The sequence below is a fragment of the Canis lupus genome, chromosome 25, assembly GCF_011100685.1.
Source record: "Canis lupus familiaris isolate Mischka breed German Shepherd chromosome 25, alternate assembly UU_Cfam_GSD_1.0, whole genome shotgun sequence".
Classification (NCBI taxonomy): domain Eukaryota; kingdom Metazoa; phylum Chordata; class Mammalia; order Carnivora; family Canidae; genus Canis; species Canis lupus.
This window is the reverse complement of record NC_049246.1, coordinates 13,459,461-13,481,262: the sequence shown is the minus strand read 5'-3', so window position 1 is coordinate 13,481,262 and position 21,802 is coordinate 13,459,461. Positions and strand designations below refer to the sequence as shown.

Here is a 21,802-nt window from a genome sequence, read left to right as displayed (position 1 = left end):
GTGTCTGAGAATTATTTGGATGTATAGGGAATAAACCCTCCCACACATCAGAATTAGTGACCCAGAATCATTCATAGGTCTGGGGATTTCCAACCTCCACAAAGGTTCCAGTTTCACTTGGCACAGAAACCTCGTGAAGTGACCAAAATAAACCATTAGCTTTAGTGGTGACTTAATGTGGGAAGATGACAGAAGAAGAGGGTGCCCCGATGCCGTGCACTGTGTGAAACCCTGGAAAATTAGTATAAGCCTGAGGCACAGTCCCAAGAATAATTGCAGTTGAATTTCCTACTAAGTCCTAATGCATAGGGGAATCAGAATAGAGAGTACATTGATGTCCAGAAAATAAGGAGATATGTTGATTTTTGCACAATAATTTTGAAACCTGAGATTACCAGTATATTACACCTATTATATGAATTCATCGAAATCAAGAATACTGTGCAAATTATACAAATGTGATTCAAAGTGACAGGACATTCTACTTAAGAAAAATACTTTATATGCTGCCTTCATATGCCAGCCTTAATCTGTTGAGTTTTCAAGATACAAAGTTTCTGTGTGACTCCTTTTCAATTAAGATAGGGTTGTTAAGCATCATGACCTTCTCTACCTTTTCTCCCAAAATAACTTGTACTAAAGCTTAAATTTTGGTGAAACAAAATGCTTTTAATTTTATACTTAAGACAACTGATAAATTCTCACAACTACAGAAAAGTAAACAGGTCAGGTGAAACATTGAAGACAAATTAAGGAAAAGCAAATAGGCTTCCCCCATTATTTATATCAAGGGATTGTGATCCATACATAAACCAATACATAAATAACTGGCCAGAGCCACAAGAAAAGAGTGTTCGGGGGTGTTGGCATGTTCTGCGGTTTGGGGGAAGGACATAAGAACACAGGATGTTGTGGTCCAAACCTCACTCATAGTTGGGGCCAGAAGAGGCCTTATTTAAGCTCTTACAGCCTTGGCTTTTAGTAGTGTCATAAGAACAGATTAGTTCTTCCTGAGTAATCACAGCTTGTTCTACTTGAGAAAATGCGTACCCATCTGAAAGAGTAAAGCACAGGGGAATCTGTTAGGAGCACTAATGTACAAGGAACATTCTGACAGAAAGCAAGACCCCTACCTAACTGGCACACATTGGCCACATTAGCCAGGCTAGTAACAGAGGCAAGGAGAATGGCGAGGTGTGGTGAGAGAACAGTAATGGAGCAGCTTGCAGGTTTGGCCATATTAAAGAACTACTTAGAGGAGCCCTTTAAACATACCCATTTCTGGAGTCATCATTGAAAGAAGAAAAGTAACTTATATCCATGTGGCATATACTGAATTATTGGATTAACTGCAGTGCTTCTGTGTGGAAGGAAAGACGAGTGGTCCCAGAATTCTCTCCTCAGTAGAATCACCTGAAAGCTGGTAAAATCCTGGGATCCAGCACTAACACTGGACCAGTGGTTCTCACACTTGAGTGTGTGCCAGGATTCACTTGGCGACCACTGGCCCTACCTCCAGAATTTCTGGTTTAGTGAGCCTGCTGTGTTAGAGCTGATATTTCTAACAGCTTCCCAGCTGATGCACCAGCTGCTGGCCTGAGTGCAAGGTATGGAGAACCACTGTTTAGGGCAATTGAACCACAACTGTCAGGTGGATGCTGGAATCAATAGCTTCCAACCCCGGGGGCGTCCTTCCTCCTCTTTCCTTCCCACTCAGAGGAACTCGATCATAATCTCAAGGTGAAACTTTGGCATTTTTTAGAACCACCCAAGTGTTTCCCGTGTGTATCCATGGGATGTTCTTAGTGGCTATGAAGGACAAGATACCGCAGGACAGGGCCTACAGGTTTGGCAGGAAAACCCACAGGCAGGATTTCTGAGCATTCAGGGGCTGCCTCTTTCTGAGTGTGGGCCCACTTCATGTCAGCCATAGACGACCAAAGGTAGAAAAACAGCTGTCCCTTCATTTTTATATCAAATGTTCTAATCATAACAACAAGGAGGGCTACAAAAATGAATGAAACATCCCCCTTCTCTTACTTATCCCCCTGCCCTTTTTACACAGAAGACATGTTAGCATTTTAAATTGTCTCCTCCCCACTCAAATGGAGACCTCAAACCTTTCTTTCCTGTTTTTTTTTTTTTTTAACTTTTATTTATTTATGATAGTCACACAGAGAGAGAGAGAGAGAGGCAGAGACACAGGCAGAGGGAGAAGCAGGCTCCATGCACTGGGAGCCTGACGTGGGACTCGATCCCAGGTCTCCAGGATCGCGCCCTGGGCCAAAGGCAGGCGCTAAACCGCTGTGCCACCCAGGGATCCCTCTTTCCTGTTTTTAATTCTTGACCTAAGACTTCCAGAGAGCAAGTGGGTCTGAAAAGAATATTTCTCCCTGATTCTTACAAGACACATACACAGAGAAAGATCTTTTGTGAGCTGATGAAATATCAGCCACATTACCCTCATTAAAGGCTCTGGGTGATGTTTTAAATTTTTCTTTTGTACTCTAGTGATATGTTGTGATTTTTTTTTTACCCATTCTAAATATTTGCATTTAAACCTAATTTTCCTAAAAAAGGTCCCCCCAGTTGTACAAAGATTTGGCCTCAGAAAACCAGAATCTGTGGCTACTTAGAGATTAAATGGTATCTTCTGGAAATCTGGGCTGGTTTTCCTTTCCAAACTGTTCCCAGGGAGGAATGATAGCTGAAAAGCGACAACTGGACCCATGACCCTCAGCTTGTCCAGCCTGCACCCCTCAGCCTGACAAAGACACACCCTCAGGTCACCAGCTTCTACCAGGTGGACATTTAGCCCGTATTTGCATCCAAATGGGGAACTCAGAGGAAGCCTCCAGCAATTAGCCTATCCCACTTTCATTTGTCTTTCAGGAAGTCCTGGCAGCCACAAAGTAGTGATGGGGACTAGGGAAAGCCCTGGATGGACCCAACTTCTGAACTTCCCCGGGCTGACTTCCCAGTGCATCTGCTTCCTACATGCTCAGCAGCAGCCAGAATCAGGGGGATGGGGGAGAGAGGCAGGGAAGGGGACTGGAGGCTAGAATGAAGTATGAGGGAATTTTTAAGTCACTTTTTTTCTTCAACCTGGTAAAACATTTAACAGATTTCAGAATCAACCATGTCATTTCTCATTATTTTGGCATAATTGTCTCATTTAATTCACTTTATTATAAATTTAGGAGTCTGATAAAATCTTAAAGTCAGAATTTTCTGGCTCAAGAAAGAGTTGTTAATTGCAATTAATAGAGAACCTACCCGCTTATTTCTTATTTGAAGAGCTCAGAGCACTTTACAAATTAATATTGTGGTGTACAGCAGAAAAACACACAGAACCTAAAAACCTACAAACTGGCTGAGGAATTTCACCTCAAGCAACAAAAGATGATGTCGTAGAGAAAACAACTTAGAACCTCTTGTATTCCTATAAGATTTCTAATCCTCCAATAGGATTCCCTATTTTAATATTTTTACAAAGTGAGTCATGAAAATAATTTCTCCTTATACAGCATTTTTAAAAGTAATTGAAATATATTTTTTCTATTTCTCATATATAGCCAATAATGTTTTAAAGTCATTCATGTTCTCATATATTATTAAAGGTTTTGTAGTGGTTTTAGGACCATCTGATTCTTGTGTAAGGCACTTATCCCTCTATTTGAATCTACATATATGGGTCCTTTAACACTCCATTTTGCTTATGGTAACCCCAATAGCATGAAATACCGAAAAGGTAGAAAAGTACAGCTCAAAGATGGTAACTAACATGCGCAGAGTTCCATAGCAAGTCAAGAGGCAGACCTGGGAGACAATTGCCCATCTGTCTGATTCCTATGTGTCTGCTCTGGAGCTGAACAATGTGGCACTTTAGAATGAGACAGACTGAAGTTCCAGTCTGGCTTCCACCCATTTCTAGTTATATAATCTAAGGCAAGTGACTAAATTTGCTGAACCACCATTTTGTTCTCTGCAAAATGAGGATTCATTCAGTTAACTTGTCATTCAACAATTATTTCATAACTTTCTCCACATGATGGCTCCAAATATTCAGTGTAATAAAGGCCACGTGTCTAACATTGGTCAAGATCACAGTATGTGCTCAGTAAATACTGGTTCCATTTTGTCTGTGTTTAGAGTTGATATTGGACAGATGGAAGAAGGAATGACTATTTGTTAGTATATGTAATTCTGTTTGGATTCTTTATTAGTCAATTAGTTCAGTAAGATTTGTGTTGAGTGTCTACTATGTACATGCATTCTTGGAGTAAATTAGTGAAGCAAAATACTTGTTCTTATAGAGCTTATGTTCTAGCAATAATATATAAGTACATGAAGACAACAATCACATAACAAAAAGTTAATCATATAGTACCCAGGAGTGTATTAAAGAGCTAAGATTGAAAGAAAAAGTAAACTGAAATCAGGGATGCAGTTGTATAGCAATAGACTGGTCAAGGTAGACTTTATTGAGAACATGATATTTGGGCAAAGACTTGAAGGAAGTGAGAATGGACAACACAGATATATGAGGGATTTGCTTTGTAGGCTGACTTCAGGCTAGAAGTGTCAGCCAATGCAAAAGCCCTAGGGCAAGAGCAGTCCTTATATATTACAGAAGATCACAGAGAATGAAGCGGAATGAAGAAGGAAGATCAGATGACACCAGGAAAGTCAGGATCCAGATCAAGTAAGTTTTTCTTGGCCATTGTAAGGCTTTTATATAGAATGTGAGAGATAGTATTGAAGAATTTTGAACAGAAATTTGAGGTGCTTGTGCTGACATGATTTTAAATGCATCACTTTGGCTGCCATATGAAAATCAAGGGTAGAAGCAGGAGACTTGTTAAGAGATTGTTGCAGTAGTGCAGACAGGTGATGGTGGTCCTGACAAGGGTGCCAACAGAGGTATGACTGAGAAGTGGTCAGACTCTGAACACAATGTGATGGCAGAGCCATCTATATGTTAGAGGAATTAGAAGGACTCCAAGGATTTTGACGTGAGCAATTGGAGGCATGTAGTTGTCTTTAAGTGAAGGCTGCCAATGGAACAGGCTCGGTGAGAGAGGAAACCAGGTGCTCAATTTTGGAAATCACTGGTGGCCTTGACTGGAGGAATGTCAGTTAAGTGGTGAGAATGAAGGTTTAATGGAGTGGGTTTAAGAGAGATGGGGAAAAGGGGATTTGGAGAAAATGGATACAGACAATTTGACCAAGAACTGTTGCTGCAAAGGAGAGCAACAAAATGAAGTATGCTCTAATGGGTAATGTGTGGTCCAGATATAGTTCTACTTTTTAAGACAACCTTTTGTGTGCTCATGAGAATGATCTAATAGAGCAGAGTAAAAAAGTGGTGATGTTAGGAGACAGAGGAAAGAATGACCAGAGTGGGGTTCCTGGGTGAACATGAGCAAATGGAGTCAGTGGCCATGCACTGGCATGAGAGCCATCTGTGGAAACAAGTGGGAAGGCAGTGCATGTGGATGGGAGTAGCTGGCAGGTGAGGTGGTGGTGAGAGCCCCTGGAAGTTCATTTCTGGCCCATTTTTCTCGGGGGTGTAGGGATCAAGGTCATCGTTTGGGAAAGAGGATCAGAGGGATATTAACTCATCTAGCAAGAGAGGGGGAAGAAAAGTGCTGGGCACAGGAGAAGAGGAAGTAAGAGTGCATGTGTGCAAAAGAGAAAGAGTGATCAATCCAGAGACAGACAAACCTCAGAGATAAGAAAAACAAAGAAAATAAAAAAATCTAGAATTTTAAAATCCTACAACTCTCAGTGAACACCTTGGTCAGAAAAGAGGGACAGTTGGTTTTCATTCCCCACAAATACCCCACATTCCTTTGTAGTACCTTTTTGTTTGACTTGTTTCCTTTCTCAGAATAGTATTCAGCACTCACATTATCAGACATGAGTCACATAGGAACTAAATCTTTCAACCAGGCACTTCTTGGATGCATTTCTTATTGAAGGAAGGGAAAATGAAATGACTTTTAAAGGTTTTTGTGCCCAACGTGGGCGATGTTAACATCACACTCCCAGAAAGGGTACATAAGCTTCCTATGAGTAAAAATTACTCGGCACCAGATACCACTTTTCCATTTTAAATGGGATGTTGGGAGTCTGTCAAAGGATCTTGAAAACATGAGGATGTTAGGCTTAAGGATGTTATCATTCAAGAATGAAAAATCAGGAATTATGTTCTTTGAAATTGCACTTGCTTTCAAGATCATTAATTTCATGAATCCAGTTGAGCCCTCCTGCCCTATGAGAACTACTTTACCTCTTAAAAAAATGTTTAATACTACAGGTAGTTTTGTTTTTTAAAAAAAAATTGTGGTAAAACACATGTAACATACGATTTACCACCTTGGGGTGTCTGGGTGGTTCAATAAGTTAAGTGTCTGCCTTTGGCTCAGATCATAATCCTGGGGTCAAGTCCTCTGCTCAGCTGGGAGCCTGCTTCTCCCTCTGCCTCTGCCCCTTGCCCCAACTCATGCTCTCTCATTTGCTCTGCTCTTACTCTCTCAAGTAAATAAAATCTTTAAAAAAAGTTTACCATCTTAGTGATATTTAACTATACGATTCCGGGGCATTCACAGTGCTGTGGACACATGACTAGCAGCCACCTGCACACCTCTTGCCATCTTACCAAACTGAAACTCCATACTGATTAAACACGGAGTCCCCATTCTCCCACATCACCCCCCGCCCTTGGAAACCCCCACCCCCTTTCTGTCTCTATGAATTTGATTACTCTAAGTACCTCATATCAGTGGAGTCATACAGTACTTGTTTTGTGTCTGGCTCATTTCACTTGGCCTAATCTCAAGAAGCACCTGACATTTAATGACTCATCCTTCATGTCTGTAGTCTCTGCTTGTGGCCTACATTAGGGCAGGTTACTTACATGGGGTGCTTTGGTCAACAGATTCATGCCGGAAGACAATCTTGTGTGGTTGGCTGGCTAGGGACATTTGGACATTTTTTGCCTCCACCCTGTGGGTAAATCAATCATAGCCTCGCTTTAGTTAATTGGAACAGATTTCAAAGAACTTTATTGGGGGAAATAACGTTACAAAGTAAAAGAAAAGAGTCTTCCTCGTATTTTAGAGAGTGTTCATATATCTAAAGTAAAAAATTTATATTATCCAGACACTCAGCAAGGTGCTTCTGAAATAGGGGTTTTACTTGTGAGCATTTCTTATATACAGCTCTCCTGACTCTCCCCAGTAATCGAAAGGAATGATGCATGTCCTGTCAGTCTTCTGGCCTCCCAGAGCACCTTACAGATTTTATGGTGTGTATTTTAAAAATCTTTGTCACAACTTCCTGGTTCAAGACTCTGAACAACGCGTATCAGCAAGGATCAGCTCTAGGCATGAGAGGTTGCTTCTCTAGATCCCAAGGCTTTTTGTGGGACCACACTGGAAGCCCCAAGTTCAATACTTTCTAAATTCCAAAGAGTGAGGTCATTGTGTGTAAATATAGCAGTGTAATTAGGGAAGTCCATAGTTTCTTTTCTTTTTCTCTATAAGCCTGAAAAATGGGATAAAAGCAAAATACCCATGCAGCCTAAATTTCTCTGTCTTCTCGCTTCTGAGATGTCACCAAACCATAAGAGTCTTTTGCTGTTTTGGCATTTGTCATGTATCCTGGTATTTCTAGAGATTTGAGGGGCTCTAAGCCTGTGTAACAAATTGCAGCTTCTTTCAACAAGCACCTATGCCATGCCTCCTGTGGGAAGAGAGCCTTCTCTAGAGCCAGCTTCCCTTTCATGGCTCAGAAGAAAGTTTCTAAGAGCTGCCTGAAGTAGCATCTATTGGGGTGGTGTAGCTCAAAGGTTATCACACAATGGAGGGGCCTTTGGAATAGTTGGCTATTGACTTGCCCCTCTGAATTCCACTCTAGAATGAAAGTGACCTCTCGATAATGTTCTGAATGAGATTTTTAAAAATTAATCATAAAAAAGGTTGAAATTTCCAAAGTAGTTGACTCAGAGTAGGATTTTACTTTTGCTTGTATATCTAGGAGCTGAAGAACATTTGGCTCTGGGCTTTTCAGAATCCACTTACTCATTTGCATTCTCTCCTCTCTCTTTCTCTCTCCTGCTCCTTCCCTTCCTATCTCTGTTAAATTTGTCACAGATAAAGCATTTACCTGGTTAAATTTTTAAAGAGAAAATAGATAATAATTATTCTACTGTCTTTTCCCATCTTCCTGTTTTCCTCTTTTCCTTACTGGTAATCATTCATAGTGGTTTCTTAGCTATTTTATAAGAAAAAGCGTTCATATATTATTATACCTCCCCTTTTACACCAAAGGATGCATATTGTACACAGCGCTTGACATTTGACTTTTTCTATTAATACATCCTGGAACCACTGGCATCTCAGTTCAAAGAGAGCTTCCTGACTCCTTTTCACAGCTAGAGAGTGTTTTAAGCATGTGAATGTACCACACAGATATGGTTATTCCTAAATGTTTGCTGTTCCAAATACAGCTGCTGTCCCTAACACTGGGACATATGTGAGTATTTGGGGGATGTAGGGGGGCGGTACATTCCCAGAAATGAAATTACTGAGTCAAAGGCCAAATGCAAATGTATTTCTGATACATACTGCCAAATTAACTATCATAATTCTTTCCTTTCTCATATTTTCACCAACCAAGGGTGGCCAACAATGATAGATGATGAAAAATATTCTGTGTACTTAGCATTTTTCACTTCTTACTGTAAGTGAAGTTGAGAATCTTTTCATATGTTTAAGAATCTTTAGTATTTCCTTTTCTGTGAACTGTTTATACTTTGCCTATTTTTCTTTTTCTTTTTCTTTTTTTTTTTTTTTTAGGATTTTATTTATTTATTCATGAGAGACACACAGAGAAAGAGGCAGAGACATAGGCAGGGGGAGAAGCAGGCTCCATGCAGAGAGCCCGACGTGGAACTCGATCCTGGGACTCCAGGATCATGACCTGAGCCGAAGGCAGACGCTCAACCACTGAGCCACCCAGACATCCCTACTTTGCCTATTTTTCTATTGCTTGGGTGTGGTCTTGCTGATTTCTGGAAATAATTTATCTATTTGGGATGTTAGTCCTTTGTTACATGAGCTTTCTTTTTGTACATTTACATTGTGTTTATATTTTTGGTTTGGTTTCTTTATTACTGAGGTTCATTTTGCATGTGATAAATGGATAGATCTTAAAAGTACAGAGTAATGAATTTTAACAAAGCTATTTACCTATGAATCCATCTCCCAGATCTGTTTTTTGTACCAGTAGCATATTGTTTTGACTGCTATAGCAATATACAATAATACTTATAATAATAATAATTTACTTTATTATGATAGCTTCATAACAGTTTGAAATCAGAAATTGTGATGCCTCCAGCTTTTTTCTTCTTCCAGATTGCTTTGGTTCTGTGGGGTGTTTTGTGATTCCATATAAATTTTAGGATTTTTTTCCTATTTCTGTGAAAACTGACATTAGAATTTTGATAGGGAGTACATTGAATCTATAGATGGCATTGGGTGGTATGCACATTTTAACATTGACTCTTCTGATCCATGAATGCAGGATATCTTTCCATTTATTTGTGTTCTCTTTAATATCTTTCATCAATGTATTATAGTTTTTGTTGTATAGGTCTTTCACTTCCTTGGTTAAGTTTATTCCTAGGTATTTTATTGGTTTTGATGCTATTATTAATAGGATTATCTTCTTTATTTCCTTTCAGATAGTTCATTGTTAGTGTATAGGAATGCAACTGATTTTTGCATGTTGATTTTGTATCTTAAAACTTTCCTTAATTTATTAGGTCTAACAAGTTTTTTGGTGGAGTCTTAAGGATTTTCTTTTCTTTTTTGGTCTTTTTTTTTTAGGACTTTATTTATTTATTCATGAGCGCCACAGAGAGAGAGAGGCATAGACATAGAGGGAGAAGCAGGCTCCATGCAAGGAACCCGATGCGGGACTCAATCTCAGGACCCCAGGATCACGCCCTGGGCCGAAGGCAGGTGCTAAACTGCTGAGCCACCCAGGGATCCCAAGGATTTTCTATCTACAAGATCGCATCATCAGCAGACACTATTTTACCTCTTCCTTTCCAGTTTGCATTCCTTTTTCTTTTCCCTTGCCTAATTGCTTTGTTTAGGACTTTTAGGACAGTGTTGAATAGGAGTCGTGAGAGTGGGCACCTTTGCCTTTTGGTGATTTTAAAGGAAAAGCTTTCAACCTTTTACCATGAAGTGTGATATTACATGTGGGTTTGTCATATATGGCCTTTATTATGTTGAGGCATGTTTCTTCTGTACCCAGTTTGTTGAGAATTTTTATCATGAAAGAATGAATTTTGTCAAATGCTTTTTCTGCATATATTGAAATCATCATGATTTTTGTCTTTCATTCTGGTAATGTGGTATGTCACATTGTTGGTTTGTGGATGTTGAACCATTTTTGCATTCCTGAGTACATTCCACTTGATAATGATTGTGTGGTCATTTTAATGTGCTATTGAATTTAGATTAGATAGTATTTTTTGAGAATTTTTGCATTTATATTCAACAGGGATATTTTCTTGTAGTATCATTACCTGGCTTTGGTATCGGAGTCATGATGGCTTGGTAAAAGGAGTTTGAAAGTGCTCCTTCCATTTCTGTTTTTTGGAAGTTTGAGACGGACTGGTAAATGTTCAGTAGATTTCACCAGTGAAGCTATCTGGTTCTGGACTTTAATTTGTGGGAGGTTTTTCATTACTGATTAAATTTTCTTACTTGTTTTGGTCTGTTCAGATTTTCTTCATTTTTTAAAAAATTGAGATAAAATTGACTTATAACATTAGTTTCAAGTGTACAAAATAATGATTGTGTGTGTGTGTATGTGTGTATACAAAATGATCACCACTAATCTAGTTAGCACCCATCACCACACATAGTATAATATTTTTTTCTGGTGATGAGAATTAAGTTCTACTGTCTTAATATTTTAAAATCTATAATGCGGTACTATTAACTATAGTCACCATGCTGTACATTACATCCTTATGACTTAATTATAGCTGGTAGTTTTCATCTTTGACATCCTTCACCAATTTCACCCCATCCCATCCCTAGCTCTGGCAACCACTAGTCTGGTCTCTGTATCTATGAGTTTGGTGTTTTGTTTTGTTTAGATTCCACATATAAGCGAAATCATACAGTATTTGTCTTTCTCTATGTGGTTTATTTCATTTAACATAATGCCCACAGGGTCCATTTATGTTGTCACTAATGGAAGGATTTCCTTGTTTATTATGTTTGATTAGTATTCCATAATATATATATATATAATATATAAATATATATATATATATAATATATAAATATATACACACATATACATTTTCTGTATCCATTCATCCACTGATGGACATTTAAGCTGTTTTCATATCTTGGCTATTGTAAATAATGCTGCAGTGAACATGGGGGTGCAGATATCTCTTTAACATAGTGGTTTTGTTTCCTTCAGCATTTCTAATTAATTTTTAGAAAACTACATACTGTTTTCCATAGTGGCTATGTCAATTTTCATTCCTAACAACCGCACAAAGGTTTCCTTTTTTCCACATCCTTGGCAACATCCTTTATTTCTTGCCTTTTTGGTAATAGCTGTTCTAACAGGTGTGAAGTGATATATTAGTGTGGTTTTGATTTTTATTTCCCTGATGATTAGTGATGTTGAACACCTTTCCATGTACCTGTTGGTCATCCCTATGTCTTTGGAAAACATCTCAGATCTTCTGATCATTTTTTAAATGGAACGTTTGGTTTTTTACCATATTGAGTTGTAGGAGTTCTTTATATATTTTGGATATTCCCCCTTTATCAGATATGATTTGCAAATATCTTCTTCCATTCTGTAGGTTGCTTTTTCATTTTGTTGATGGTTTCCTTTGCTCTGCAGGAGGTTTTTAGTTTGACATAGTCCTACTTGTTTATTTTTGTTTTTGTTGTTGCCTTTGCTTTTGCTGTCAAATCCAAAAAATCATCACTAAGACCAATATCAACGAACTTACCCCCTACGTTTCCTTCTAGGAGTTTTATGGTTGCAGGCCTTACATCCAATCTTTAATCCATTTCGAGTTAGTTTTTGTGTGTGGTGGAAGACAGTGGTCCCATTTTATTATTTTGCATATGGTTGTCCAGGTTTCCCAACACCATTTATTAAAGAAAATGTTATATATTTCTGGTGCCTTTGTTGTAACTAATTGACCATCTATGTGTGAGTTACTTCTGGATTCTCTATTATTTTTTATTGATCTATATATTTTTATGCCATATCATAGTGTTTTGATTATTATAGCTTTGAAACATAATTTGAAATCAGGGAGTGTGATGCCTGTAGCTTTTTCTTTTTCAAGATTGCTTTGGCTCTTCAGGGTTTTTTGTCATACCATACAAATTTTGGATTGTTCTAATTCTGTGAAAAATGCCATTGGTATTTTGATAAGGATTGTATTGAATCTGTAGTTTGCTTTTAGTGGTGTGGACATTTTAACAATATTAATTCTTCCAATCCATAAGCACAGAACAGTTTTCCATTTGCTGTATTATCTTCAGTTTCTTTCACCAGTGTCTTATAGTTTTCAGTGTATAGTTCTTTACCTACTTGGTTAAATTTTTCTTAGGTACTCTTATATAATTATTTTATGCAGTAACTTTTTTCAGTGCAATTGTGAATGGGATTATTTTCTTAATTTCCCTTTCAGATACAACTGAATCAGACACAACCCATTTTTTTTCGTATATTGATTTTGTATCCTATGCCTTTACTGAATTCATTTATTAGTTCCAACAGTTTTTTGATGGAGACATTATGGTTTTCTGTGTGTAATATGTCATCTGCAAATAATAAGTTCTACTTCTTCCTTTCCAATTTGAGTGAATTCCCCCCCCCTTTTTTTTTTTTTTTGGCTTAATTGCTCTGGTTAGGACATACAATATTATATTGAATAAAAGCAGTGATAATGGGCTTCCTTATCTTGCTCCTAATCTTGGGGGAAAAGGTTTCAGATTTTCACTGTTGAGTATGATGTTACCTGTGAGCTTGTCATATATAACCTTTATTCTGTTGAGGTACATTCTCCTTACACCCAATTTATTGAGTTTTTATCATTTGAAAGGATGTTGAATTTTGTCAAGTGCTTTTTCCATATCTGTTGAGATAATCATATAATTTTTATTCTTCATTTTGCTAATGCGATGTATGGCATTGATTGTGGATGTTGGACCATTATTACATCCCTGAAATGAATCCTACCTGCCTGTGGTGTATGATCCTTTTTAGTTATTGTTGAATTTGGTTTGCTAATATTTTGTTGAGGATTTCTGCATGTATGTTCATCAGGGATATTGGCCTATAATTTTCATTTCTTATACTACCCTTATCTGGTTTTGTATCAAAGCAGTGTTGACCTTGTAAAATGAGTTTAGAAGTGTTCTATTTTTTGAGTGAGTTTGATAAGGATTGGTATTAATTCTTCTTTAAACATTTGATAGAATTCACCAGTAAAGCCATGGTCCTGGGCTTTTGTTTGTTGGGAGGTTTTGGATTGCTTATTCAATTTTCATACTGGTAGTTGGTCTGTTCATATTTTCTATTTCTTCATGATTCATCTTGGTAGATTTATGTGTTTCTCAGAATTTATCCATATCTTCTAGATTGTCCAATTGTTGGTGTATAATTGTTCAGAGTAGTGCTTTATGATCCTTTGTTTATCTGTGGTATTGGTTGTAATGTCTCCTCTTTCATTTCTGATTTGAGTTCTCTCTCTTTTTTTTTCATTAGTCTAACCAAAAGTGTTTACTTTGTCTATTTTTTTTAAATACAGCTGTTAATTGATCTTTTCTACTGTTTTAGTATCTATTTCTGCTCTGATCTTAGTTATTTCCTTCCTTCTGCTAACTTGAGGCTTAATTTGTTCTTTTTCTCCCCCTAATTCTTTAATAAAAGTTATGATTACACTATACTATAGTGTCTCTTAAGTATGTCATCGCATTATGTCTAAAAAAACCATACATATCTTAATTAAAAATAATAGATTTTTAATGTATGCTCACCGTCACCTGAACTTTTAGCAAGTCACAATCACTGTTCACAGATCACCATAAAAACATAATAATGAAAAAGTTTACCAAATTGCCAAATTGTGACAGAGATATGAAATGAGCAAATGCTGTTGGAAAAATGATACCAACAGACTTGTAGATACAGTATGACACAAACCTTCAATTTCTAAAAAAGAAAAGAAAAGGGAGGAAACGAGAAAGCACTATTTGTGAAGTGCCGTAAAGAAAAGCACAAAACAAGATATGCCTAGGTGTACTTATTGCCATTGTGTTTGCCTGTTCAGTAATTCCTTTGTTCTTTCATTTCTTATTCTGTTTCTTTGTGATTGGATGATTTTCTCTAGTGGTATGTTTAGATTCCTTTCTATTTATTTATTTATGTGTGTGTGTGTTTACTATAGGTTTTTGCTCTGCAGTTACCATGAAGGTTACATAAAATTATTTATATATTTAAAAAATATTTTATTTATTTATTCATGAGAGACACACAGAGAGAAGTAGAGACATAGGTAGAGGGAGAAATAGGCTTCCTATGGGGAGCCCGATGCGGAACTTGATCCCAGAACTCTGGGATCACGACCTGAGCTGAAGGCAGATGCTCAACTGCTGAACCACCCAAGTACCCCTACTGCTTATATTTTTAGGTTTATTTTAAGTTGATAACAACTTAAATCCAAATGAATGCTAAAGGTCTGCATTTTTACCCTCCTTACCACTCTTTGTTTTCGATGTCATAATTTACATTTTTTGTCTTGTGTATCTATTTACAAATGATTGCAACTATAGTTATTTTTACAACTTTTGTCTTTTAACCTTCATATTAATTAGTAATTTATCCACCACCTTTACAATATTAGATTATGCTGAATTTTATTATGTATTTACCTTTACCAATGAGATTTATACTTTCACATTTCTCTGTTACTGATGAGTGCCCTTTCATTTCAGTTTAAAGAAGTCTCTTTAACATTTCTTATAAGGGCAGGTCAGTGGTGATGAACTTCTTTAGTTTTTGTTGGTCTGAAAAACTTTCAATTCTAGCTTTGTTGGATACTGTATTCATGGTTGGTCGTTGTTTTCCCTTCAGCATTTTTAATATAGCATCTTACCCTTTCTTGGCCCATGAGGTTTGTTCTGAGAAATCTGTTCATAGCATTCTTTTGTGTGTGGTTAGTTTCTTTTCTTTTGTTGCTTTCAAGATTGTTTTTGATTTTTGACAGTTTCATTATAATATATCTTGGTAAGGTCTTCTTTGGGTTGTACTGACCAGGGAATCTTTTAACATCATGTAACTGGATGTGTGGAAACATATTTTAAAGTCTTTTGGATAGATACCTAGAAATGGAATTGTTGGGTCATGGGGATAAGCATTTCTTTAAACTGATTAGAAATGGCCAGTTGTTCAGACTGATTATTCAAGAGTTACAATTGTTCTTCATCATTGCTAACACTTGGTACTGTCAGTGCTGAGTACTCAGTAGGTACTAAATATGTGGATGTTAACTAATCACCCCATTCATTTAATTTAGATTTGCCCATACTTCCAATTTTACTTCTTCCTAAATTAAAAACAAAAGAGTACCTTTGGATCTCTTTACCCAGGTCATACTATCCATTGCTTTTGACCCTTTCCTTCATGGTTAACAAAGTACTCCAAATATAGTAGGCATTCAACATAGTTAAAGACTGATTCTTTGCCTTATAATTCCTGTATAAATATTCCAGATCCAGGGAGAGCCCACTTAAAACCCCAGGATATGCCAGGCTTCATATAAGTGTCTGAAATAGAAGTCTGTTGTTACTGAGAAGGAGCATGGCACTTTCACTCAGAATAATACCCAGGTTATGGCAAACAATTGGTACTGATCTCTCCCTGGAGATAGTTCGGGTATAGAGATTAAAAATGTTAATACACATTATTTTCTAGCAATTGGCCTGTTCTTCTCTCAAGGCCATCAGATCAAGACCAGTGGGAACAAGGCAGCAACTGTGAAAGCCAACACTGTAACATGTTGTCTTCTTCCCAGGCAGTGGGAGAAAGGGAGCAATTCCAAAAGAAGCCCTGGTCCTTTTCTCCTTCAGTGCACTCTCCTGACTTCCTGTAGCCACAGCTTCATCTAGTAGGGAGGATGCAGAGAGAGGAGCTTCTTTCCCTTGCATGTCTAAACCTATTTGCAAGAATCTGCAGGGGAAAGTGGCAGAAATTAGCAGATTCTCTGGCCCAACACAGATATCTGGATGTCTGTCCACCAATTACTAGAAGTTAAAATAAAGTTAGCAAGGAAGGTTGTGAAAAGGGCAAAGTTTTCTTTAAAAACATGTGGGGTAGGGGATCCCTGAGTGGCTCAGAGGTTTAGTGCCTGCCTTCAGCCCAGGGCATGATCCTGGAGTCCCGGGATTGAGTCCCGCAACAGCCTCCCTGCATGGAGCCTGCGTCTCCCTCTGCTTGTGTCTCTGCCTCTCTCTCTCTCTCTCTCTGTCTCTCTCTGTCTCTCATGAATAAATAAAATATTTAAAAAAAAAAAACATGTGGGGTAAAATGAAACAATTTTTTTTAAAGTTCTGCTGACTTTTTTTTTTTTTTTTTTTTAATATAGATAGCAGTGGGATATCTGTTTAGAGGCTACTGAAATAATCCAGAAGAAAGATGATATGGGCTGGACTAGGGCAAGATAGTATAGATTGTTAGCAGTGATCTAATTCTCAGTTTACTTTGAGGTAAGAGCAATAGAGTTTTCTGACACAATGGGTGTGGGATAGTAGAAAGAGGAAATGAGAATGACCTCAAGATTTCTGGTCTGAGAAACTGGAATAATGAACTTGCCATCCACTGAAAGGAGGACCTTAGGGGAAGCTAGTGTGACAGAATAGGGGCCTGTGGGGATATGAAGTTCAAGATACCTGTTTGATATGCACCTAATAAGCTTGAGGAAATCATGGAAAATATGGAAGTACCTGGGAAGGAAAACTGGGAGGAACAAGGAGAACAGGGGTGCCTAGGTGGCTTAGTTGATGAAGCATCTGACTCTTGATCTTGGCCAAGGTCATGATCTCATGGATTGTGGGATCAAGTCTAGCATTGGGCTCCATGCTCAGCAGGGGTGGGGTGTTCTGCTTGGGGATTCTCTCCTTCTACCCTCCCCCCACTTGCACATGCTTGCTCACTCACTTTCTCTCTCTGGAATAAATAAATAAATATTTTAAAAAATGAAACAGGAGAACAGGTTTTTAACAAAAATCAGGATAAAGAAAACAGTCTCACCTCATTTTAAACATTGTAGGATTAAGTTCTTGAACTCTGTTACTTTCCATCTCCCGAACCTCCTCTAGTAATGTTCTGTTGCAGGTATTTTTAATCCTGTTTTATGTGGGAAAGATAAAACATAACACATAAGCTTTACACACTCTAAGCAACAATTTCTCCCTTCTTGGATAATACTGGACATCCATTGCCTATGGGCCATATGATGGGATGCAATGTAGCAGTCCCACTCTCCATATGAAACTAGACTTTATTTTCCTAGTAGCTATGAAACATTACCAGAGGCATACTGGACAGAGCTGGATAGTGCCCATTAGCAGCCAGCCACCCCAAACACTGCTGACTTTTCATGCAAGTCTGTAGATCTCAGTGTGTGTCTATGCCATTGAGGGCCCTGACTCTGGAGGAGTCAATCTGTATGAATGCATCCAGACAATTGAAGATTCACAGGACTAACATAATTCTGTATGACTTTTTCTAGCATGGTCAGTATTCTATAATCTTGATTCTCAAATTTTCAGCTGTGTGATACCTCTAATCCTTACTTCAGTCAGAGAGACCTGGGACTAACTTTGCCATTTATGAGTTATAATGGCAGAGTGGATGTGTCAGAGCTTCATGCATCAGGTATACATATTTCACTTGACATATGCAAGGCAGCCTAGACAAGATGCTCTCCGTTTCTGTGGCAGCTTGTTTTCATTGGGTCCTTTCATGCTAATGGACGTCAAAAGAAAGCCAACATAGCCATACTTGTATCAGACAAACTAGATGTTAAACCAAAGACTGTAACAAGAGATGTAGAAGGGAACTCTATCATAATAAAGGGGTCTATCCAAAAAGAAGATCTAACAACTGTAAATATTTATGCCCCCAACTTGGGAACACCCAAATATAGAAATCCATTAATAACAAACATAAAGAAACCATTGATAATAATACAATAATAGTAGGGGACTTTAACACCCCACTTATAGCAATGGACAGATAATCTAAGCATAAAATCAACAAGGAAATAATGGCTTTGAATGATACATTGGACTAGATGGACTTAACAGATATATTCAACATTTCATTCCAAAGCAGAATACACATGGAACCTTCTCCAGAGTAGATCACATACTGAGTCATAAAGCAGCTGTGAACAAGTACAAAAAGATTGAGATCATACCATGCATATTTTCAGACCATGACATGACACTATGAAACTTGAAGTTAACCACAAGAAAAAATTTGGGAAGACCACAAATACATGAGATTAAAGAACATCCTACTAAAGAATGAATTGGTTAACTAGAACATTAAAGAAATTAAAAAATACATGGAAGCAAATGAAAATACAATAATCCAGAACCTTTGGGATGCAGCAAATGTGGTCATAAGAGGGAAGTACATAGTAATACAGGTCTACTTCAGGAAGCAAGAAAAGTCTCAAAGACACAACCCAACCTTACACCTAAAGGAACTAGAAAAGGAAGAGCAAATAAAGCCTAAAGCCAGCAGAAGAAGGGAAATAAGAAAGATTAGAGCAGAAATAAATGATATAGAAACAAACAAACAAACAAAAAACCCCAGTAAAACAGACCAATGAAACTAAGAGCTGGTTCTTTGAAAGAATTAATCAAATTGATAAACCTCTAGCCAGACTTATCAAAAAGAAAAGAGAAAGGACCCAAATAAATAAAATCACAGATGAAAAAGGAGAGATCACAACCAACACCAGAGAAATAGAAACAATTATAAGAGAATATTATAAATAATTATATGCCAACAAATTGGGCAATCTAGAAGAAATGGATAAGTTCCTAGAAACATTCAAACTACCAAAACAGAAACAGGATAAAATAGAAAATTTGAACAGACCCATAACCATCAAAGAAATTGAATCAGTAATAAAAAATCTCCCAACAAACTAGGGCCAGCGGAATTCTACCAGACAAAGTAAAGAAGAATTAATACTTATTCTTCTCAAATTGTTCCAAAAAATAGAAATGGAAGGAAAACTTCCAAACTCATTTTATGAGACCAGCATTACTTTGATTCTAAAACCAAAGACCTCACTAAAAAAGAGAATTACAGGTCAATATCCCTGATGAACATGGATGCATTAGTTCTCAACAAGATACTAGCATATTGAATCCAACAGTACCTTACAAGAATTATTTACCATGATTAAGTGGGATTTTTTTCCTGGGCAATAGAGGTAATTCAATATTCACAAATCAATCAGTATGATACACCACATTAACAAAAGAAAGGATAAGAACCATATGATCTCCTCAATAGATGCAGAAAAAAATATTTGGCAAAATACAGCAGCCATTCCTGACAAAAATCCTCAATGAAGTAGGACTAGGTGAAATATACTTCAACATTATAAAGCCTATATATATATATATATGTATATATATATATATATATACATATATATATATGAAAGAACCACAGCTAATATCCTCAAAGGGGAAAAAACCAAGAGCTTTTCCTCTACTGTCAGGAACAAGACAGGGATGTCTACTCACAGCATTGTTTCTAACACAGTACTAGATAGAAGTCCTAGCCTCAGCAACCAGACAGCAAAAAGAAATAAAAGGTGGGGCGCCTGGGTGGCTTGGTTGGTTAGATGTCTGCCTTTGGCTCAGGTCATGATCTCAGGGTCCTGGGATCAAGCCCCATATTGGGCTCCTTGTTCAGTAGGGGAGTCTGCTTCTCCCTCTCACTCTGCCCCTCCTTGTATTCTCTCTCTTGCTCACTCAAATAAATAAAATCTTTTTTAAAAAATAAAAGGCAGGGATCCCTGGGTGGCGCAGCAGTTTAGGGCCTGCCTTTGGCCCAGGGCGCGATCCTGGAGTCCCGGGATGGAGTCCCGCGTCGGGCTCCTTGCATGGAGCCTGCTTCTCCCTCTGCCTGTGTCTCTGCCCTCTCTGTGTGTGTGTGACTATCATAAATAAATAAAAATTAATAAAAAAATAAAATAAGAGGCATCCTAATTGTCATGGAAGAAGACAGGATACTCTATGTCGAAAATCTGAAAGACTCCACTGAAAAATTGCTAGAACCAATACACAAATTCAGCAAAGTCCAACATATAAATTCAATGTACAGAAATCTGTTGCATTTCTATACACCAATAATGAAGCAGCAGAAAGAGAAATCAAGGAATTGATTCATTTACAATTGCACCAAAAAACATAAGATACTCAGGAGTAAACCTAACCAAAGAGATAAAAGATCTGTACTCTGTGAACTATAGAACACTTAAAAAAGAAATTGAAAATGACACAAAGAGGGGCGCCTGAGTGGCTCAGTGGTTGAGTGTCTGCCTTGGCTCAGGTCGTGATCCTGGGGTCCTTGGATCAAGTCCCACATCAGACTCCCTGCATGGAGCCTGCTTCTCCCTCTGCCTATATCTCTGCCTCTCTCTCTGTGTCTCTCATGATAATAAATAAATAAAATATTTAAGAAAAAAAAACCGACACAAAGAAATGGAAAAACATTCCATGCTCACGGATTGGAAGAACAAATATTGATAAAATGTCTATACTACCCAAAGCAACTTACACATTTAATGCAATCCCTATCAAAATATCATTTTTTTCACAGAGCTAGAACAATCCTAAAATTTATATAGAACCAGAAAAGACCTCACATAGCCAAAGTAATGTTGAACTGTTTATGTGAGATGACATTTTTAAATGAACTGCCATATACTCATAGCACAACCAAGTTCATTTGTTAAGGTTCCTGTAAAATGCTGCCACTAAAGCCACTGAGCTTTTAGGGGCAGTTCTTTTGGCTCTGTTTTATTTTCAGTTTCAACATATCATTTCCTTTACTAATCTATTTATGTTTTCTGCTTATAAAATATTCTATGATCCAGAATGATTTAAAAATCTTGGTACAATCCCAGGAAGACACTTAAATGAAAATTTAGCAAAAACATGAAATAATTCAAATGTATATATAGTTATATTTTAAAAGACTATATGTACTATTAAAATACTTTTTTTTTTTAGCTACGTAGCACTTACACTAAAGTATAAATTTCAAAGATTTCATAGTCCCCTTTTGAATTACGGATTTTCACACTTCTATTTATCATCTAACAAAAACAAAAGTGGTGTGCTAAATTATCTTTACTTACAGGATAAAAGTGGCCTCAAGTAATTAAAAAGACAACAAAAAATTCAGGATAACTATTACTTGCCTTGAAAATGCAGTTAGGAACTTGCAGACAACCTTGGCCATACTTAGTTATATAGAAGATGCTAACATACTGATAAAATGATTTTTTTAAAAGATTTTATTTGACAGAGTGAACATGAAAGAGAGGGTACAAGCAGGGGGGAGAGGTAGAGGGAGAAGCAGACTTCCTGCTGAGCAGGGATCCTGAGATGCAAGACCAGATCCTAGGATC

General features: G+C 37.5%; 1 protein-coding gene across 9 annotated transcripts in view; it reads right to left on the bottom strand.

Moving 5' to 3' along the window:
- Positions 1 to 648: 648 nt before the first annotated feature.
- LOC486036 (ATPase, aminophospholipid transporter, class I, type 8A, member 2-like) overlaps positions 649 to 21,802 on the bottom strand; it is a 182,902-nt gene continuing 161,748 nt past the window's right edge. For all 9 annotated transcript variants that reach the window (XM_038573428.1, XM_038573426.1, XM_038573427.1 and 6 more), the window contains 3 exons: positions 17,386 to 17,481; positions 6,923 to 7,011; positions 649 to 1,054 (listed from right to left, as the gene is read on the bottom strand). In XM_038573428.1, coding sequence (XP_038429356.1) covers positions 924 to 1,054; positions 6,923 to 7,011; positions 17,386 to 17,481 — 316 coding nt within the window. In that variant the 3' untranslated portion in view covers positions 649 to 923. The remainder of the gene's footprint in view (positions 1,055 to 6,922; positions 7,012 to 17,385; positions 17,482 to 21,802) is intronic.